Source organism: Halyomorpha halys, unplaced genomic scaffold, assembly GCF_000696795.3.
Source record: "Halyomorpha halys isolate HHAL.00 unplaced genomic scaffold, Hhal_1.1 Scaffold1234.1, whole genome shotgun sequence".
Classification (NCBI taxonomy): Eukaryota; Metazoa; Arthropoda; class Insecta; order Hemiptera; family Pentatomidae; genus Halyomorpha; species Halyomorpha halys.
The window spans coordinates 473,636-479,883 of NW_027109882.1; the positions used below are offsets into that span (position 1 = coordinate 473,636).

The window sequence follows — 6,248 nt, forward strand, 5'->3', positions numbered from 1 at the left end:
TAGTGAATCAAGTTTCTTTTTGTAGTGAGAACGATTTTGAAACCTCTTCAAGTTCTTCTCCAGTGCATTAAATTCTGAAATCCCTATTGGGAAGACATGTTTACAATGAACAATGAAAAATAGAAAAAAAACAAAAACTATAAGCTAGACCAGCAGTTTCCAAACTTTTTTCACCATGGCATCCTTCTTGAACTAAAAAAACCTTCCTGCACCCATGGTTGGGCTAAAAATATTTCACGCCACCCTTGTCCAGGTAAAAAATGAAATAAAAATGTTGGGCTAATCATCCTTAGGGTGATTAAATGTTTAGGAAATTTAAAAAAAAAACATAAAGTAAATGTTGGAATACACTGTATATTTGATATTTTAATTTTAATTATTTTCTATAAATTTTAGAAAGTGGCTTATACTTGAGGCACCCCTGGTCTAGATTCAGGGCAACCCAGGATGCTGTGGCACCCAATTTAAGTGCCACTAGGCTAGAAGTGCTACTACAGTTATATTTAAAATCCTTATTCAAAAATAAACAAATTACTTTTAAATTACATTACATACTACATTACACAGCATACTAATATATCTTCTGTAAGATATAATTTTTTTTTTCTTGGTATTTCTTTTCATAAACAGAAACATTAACATTTGTAACTATTTTTTATTCATTTATGCTTTTGTTTATTTTAATTTTTCTATGAACTGATGACAAATCCTCTCAGAAAGTGTCCTTTCTGTCCTATGGGTACAGTGACTTTTCATAAATAATATTGTTATCAAAAGGAATATATAAATAAACTATCAAACATTTTCTATGTCCGTCATCATTTAATAATTTGATTTAATAACTAAATTTTTTTGAAAAATTAAGTTTTAAGCGTTGAAACATCAGTCCCTCGCCTTGTTGAGACCTAAGCTTTTTAACTTTGCTGATCTCAATAGGAACTTGGAAGTAAATTACAAATTAAAGACTTATGGTGCCTTTTAATTATTTGACCAAGATCAAGAAAATTATTTCCTTTTTATTTTATTATAAGTAAAATAAAAGTAGGAGTTGAAGAAATCTGTGCCTAATAAGTTTAGTGTCATTTGTTTGTGTAATTTTCACTTGTTTCACTGTTGATCTCGTTATTTATCATACCAATTACAGACTAAACTGATAGGGCTTAGCTTATGAAACCCATATAAAATAGATTTTGAAAATAGCCAGAACTTTTTGAAAGAAGGAATGAATTGGTGTTTGGATTTGTCGCTAGAAGGTGCAGGTTAAAAGTGGCTCAGTAATTTCAACAATGATTTATAGAGGTACAAGAATTATTTTATTAGTACGGAAACGAATAGTCTCAAAATTAAAAAAAAACCTTAAAATAGTTAAGTGGTTATTTTATTGGCTTAGTAATAATTTGTAACATTATCAACTTAAATAAATTGGAATTATAATATTTCTTAAACACCTTATCCTGATTTCATAAAAATTGAAGATTATAAAATAATTGAAGAGCTAAGCGGAAGAGCATCTTATATTAAAAAATTTGAATCAGAAATATTAATATTATTTTTCTTCATTTTTATGTTAGGCTGGAAAACTCAATTTTTCCTTTCTGAAAACTATTACAATTTATAGTCTGGAAAGAGCTATGGAGAAAGAAGTATTTACATTATTCTTCCCAAGAAAAATCTCTAGTTTTCCTGAAATATCACAAAACATGTTCTTTTACTTACCTCTTCAGTTAAAGGCTGTAGAGAAGAAGAAGGAGCTGTTGGCTTATGTTTTGATGGCAATGTTTTTTTAATCGATTTTCAATTAATAATGCATCAGGATTCTGTTGAGTTCATGAATTTTATACTATAATGTATAATTAATGGCAAAAAGGCTAACAAAAAAAAAAAAAAAAGTCAAGACCACTGTCAAGTAGGTATAGAATAGGTCCAACACCTGTACTAGTAACACTCTGGCATGCGTCCTTTATTTATTTGAAACTAAAATTGTCTACATTGTTGCAGTAACAACATTAAAAATTGTAAGTATTCAATCATTTTAATTTTTATAACTCAGTATAAAAACAGTGGGGAACATTATGCTATGTCTTCATACGTATTCATGTTTGTTAACAGGATAATGTTTCCATATCATCTGAGAAACTGATGCCGTTTGGAGAAAATTACTAGTGTTAAGAATGGTAATTTTTTTATTTCAACAATTTTCTTGTTTATTGTTATTCTAAATTACTCAAATAAATTATCTGATGTGTATTGTAATTTTTTTTCTCTCTACAGGATATTTTTAATTCTCAATTGAGAATTAAGGAAAAAAAAAAACAGTTTCTATAACTCTGACTCTGTTCCACATTCATACAAGTAAGATTGAGGTATGTCGGGGAACATTCACCTAAAAGGTATAGCAAATGCCAATGTTCATATAGTAACAGTAAAAATAAGAACAAAAAAATATTTATAATAAAATGTAGCAATTATTGCCTTATTATTAGAGTTATTGCCTTATGCTTAGAGTGTTTAGAGCTTTTTCATACAGATGAGGATTCATAGTTACTAATAGGCTTGGTATTACTTTTTCTTCCACTCCATGTTGTAATTATTGTATATGATTGTACATTTGAAAATTCGTTTACAGTATTATAGCATATTGATGTGTAGCAGTTGTAATTGAAGTTATGTTGAATAGTCGTAAGTTCATTTCAATATACTTTAATTGTAATTTAATTTTAATATGTACTGTAATTGATATGTATTGTAATTCAGTTTCAATGACCTAAGTTCGTTAAGTCGAAGCGTTTAAAAAGTTTTTTAAAATAAAAAGTTGAGAGATAAAGTGGATCATTGAAGTTTTTATTTATAATATTCTAGGTTATGTTTATTTAGATTTTAGTTTCAATATAATTAAGTTCAAACAGTATTGGTTTTATGAACAAATACTTTTATAAGAACACAAAACATCTACTTATTATCAACAGCTCATCAGAAATAAGGAATTGATATGATAACAATAATAAATTGATATGAAAAAATTCATCTGAACAGTGGTGATCAAAGATATATACCAGTGACTGTCTGTCAGTTCACACATTAAGCAGTTTTCAAAACAGGATTTGGTACATTTGGTATACTGGCATTTTGCAAGTATTTTTTTTCAAAGAAAGAACTACAAAACGAATATTAAACTTTTAAAAGGATAAATATAGACGTGAAAAAACATTTTTATCATTGCTCAACAATTTTGCCCTGTAAAGGGTTAAGTACTAAATCTATTTGTTATAATAAAGCTGTGTAAAATTAAGGTTTGACAAAAAAAAATTGAGATGAGGTTTTCAAACGATCAATTTATTTACAAATTGTTTTAATAAAATTAATTTAAAAATATTTTTCGAAGTTGTCAGAAGTTATAACAGAAATTTTTTATACAAATGTTTCGGAAATTTGGGCTACTTTTCTACAATTCATTGTTTTGTTTTTTAATATTTTCAAGTTTACACTATTAAATAAGATTTAAAATTTATTTGCGGTTCTAAAAGTGTTCATGTTGATATCAAATATCTCAATGATGATTTAGCTACATTTTAAATTTATTTCATAGTAATAACATACACACTTACCTTGACGTATATTTCACAAATTGGATACATTAATTCATCATGTTAAATGTTAGAAGCATATAATTTTCTTCATACCTATTACTGGATTACTAATTTAGTTTTAGAAGTATTATGTCACTATTGCAAGTGACATGAATCTTTAAGAAATATTGTGTTTTCTGTGAGTAGATTATATTGAGGTTATACTAAAGAATAAAAATTTACTAACTAAAATATAGATACAATTTAAAAGATAAAGTCAAATTTAAATTTAAAAAGTTGGAGTAAGGGTACAAACTTCTTTCTTATACTGCTTTAGTTCTACCTCTTGATCCTGGTATAATTATGTACACATACATAAATGTGATTTAGCGATTCCAGGTGCTTGATTTTATTGACTTTATTCAATTTATGAGATTCTCACTATGAATCAAGTTCAAATATTTTAATTAATTTAATTTTTTCAGGAAGAAAAATTGAGTTCAAGTATAAAGTTAAAATATAAGCTATTACATGTATAAATAAAAATATAAGAAATAAGACTATCTAAGGTAATAAACCTTAATTAATGTTAAAATCATTAGACTTCCATTTATTCAGAAGTTAGATTTTTGAGTTACGTTAGTAATACATTTAGAGTGCAATGTATTTACTTTGGGAATGTAAAATTCCATGTAGCTTTCCTCCATAACTCATCAAGAGCTCAAAGTTAATAATTTATGTCTCACTTCTGTTTGCTAGTTTACAAATTTTTAAAAGAGTTGGATTAACATCTATCATTGTATACAGATTATTTTAGTAATGCTTCTATTTTTTTCCTTTTGTTTCTTTAATTTGCTTAGCGTCTCTTATTATTATACTAATATATACCTCTTCTTTTTTATTTTATTGAACAATTTAGATACGGGTCTTTCTCCAATTTTTGTTTCAGTAACAGAGATTTTTAACCAAATGTGTACATTATTTCACTTAATGTTAAATGTAGCAATAAATTTTACTCCAATCATATTTTCCTCTTTTATGGTTAAGACTGATTACCATCATGTCTTTAAAACCGATTTTGATGTGTATATTTACTATTTTGAGAATGAAAAAGGTAAACATAAGATCTAATGGACGATAAAGATGGAGGATTGTGTACTCCATTTATGACCCTGTTATCATTGGCAATTGGAATTAATTTCATTATTTTTCTTCTTTTACTAGATTTTTTGGTTTTGTCATTAAAAAATATTATTATTATTAAAAAAAAATATCAAAGTTTTATTTTGTGGTTTTAATGTGGTTCAAATAGATTTTTCCCCAATCATCTGATTGATATTTAATTATTAAAAATGAACCCTTCTAAAAAAAAAAAAAAAAGCACAATAAAGTTTTTATAATAAAATTGTGTACAGTTAAAACCATATATATTAAAACCTATATCTAATATCTTTTTAATATATTTAAACCTATTTTCACCTTATAGGAGTCCAGCGACTTAATCTCTGGAATGAAATAAATAGTTTTCATTTGGTTTGAAAAATAATAAGACAGAAGAAGTCAAATACACCTATTTCATTTAAATTTAAAAAATATATAATTTCAATTTGTGACTTTATTACTTAATTTAACGATTTTAAGAAAAATAATTGACAAAATGTTAAAAAACATTAAACAAAGTTGCTCACGAACGAGTACTGGTACTCGTAGGTTTATTTAAATCTCAGTCGTTTTGGTTTTTTATTTTCAGTTATTTTGATAGAGGAAAGTTAAGGCTCTGTCACTAAGTTAAACAATACACAGTTTACAATAAAGGAAATTTTTTTCTCTTCATACGATATTTGTTTTTAGAAAATATGGTAATCTTCATCAGCTTGATTCGCAATGTTAAGTACACCTGGTTTGGAAAAGTAGAAAATGCATGGCATAAGAACAAATATTTTTACTCTAGATAGAAACGAACCCTTTCACTCGAGTGAAAAACATGTAGGCTCTCTCTTCTTCGATCTATTTCTAGTCCATAGGATAAGAGTTTGTTTTTCGAAATATTTTCTCCTTCCACCTTCCTTTAGGGAATAGCTACCCTGTTTTCCCAAGTTGTGTTTGGGCAGTTCCAATAGTTAGGACGGAGACATTGTAACCCTGAAGCTACTATATTCCGGGTTCCCTTTTCGAGGTCTACATTGTCTCTAATATAGCGATGCTCATTAGATTAAGCTTCCTGATTCTTATTGGAGTTTTCGATATTGCTGTGGCGAAAATACGTAAGTATATAATACGAATTCATGGAAATAATACTAAGTAAATCCTTGATTTTACTATTGAGTAGAATTTTTTCGGGTGCGTTCGCATTATTGTGTTCCAACGCAGGCATGTATTTTAAAAATACTTCTCACAAAATTTATGTGGAAATGAAATATTTTATTTAATCCTTAAGCTACATAAGACATGGAAACAACACTGATTTGTAATAGTTTTATAGATCTCATTTACTAAGATATATTGTCTCCTGAGATAAAGAAAGCTATTTCTAAATATCTTCAAAGTCACCAAAAACGTGTTAGTTTACGAAATAATTTTTATGGGTGACGATGTGGATAGTCGAAGTATAATATATAATACACATAACGATAATTAAGTACCTAAATTTATTGTTATTGTGTTATTAATTTTATTATAATA

The 6,248-nt window shown here is 27.1% G+C and overlaps 1 protein-coding gene across 2 annotated transcripts in view; it reads left to right on the top strand.

Moving 5' to 3' along the window:
* Positions 1-1,885: 1,885 nt before the first annotated feature.
* The window catches only part of LOC106688913 (protein takeout), a 26,190-nt gene continuing 21,827 nt past the window's right edge, over positions 1,886-6,248 (top strand). The window contains exons 1-3 of one of the 2 annotated variants that reach the window (XM_024359807.2): positions 1,886-2,015; positions 2,110-2,174; positions 2,272-2,390. In XM_024359807.2, coding sequence (XP_024215575.1) covers positions 2,366-2,390 — 25 coding nt within the window. In that variant the 5' untranslated portion in view covers positions 1,886-2,015; positions 2,110-2,174; positions 2,272-2,365. Of the gene's footprint in view, positions 2,016-2,109; positions 2,175-2,271; positions 2,391-5,518; positions 5,831-6,248 lie in introns of those variants that run through there. The other variant, XM_014433612.3, reaches the window with a different exon arrangement.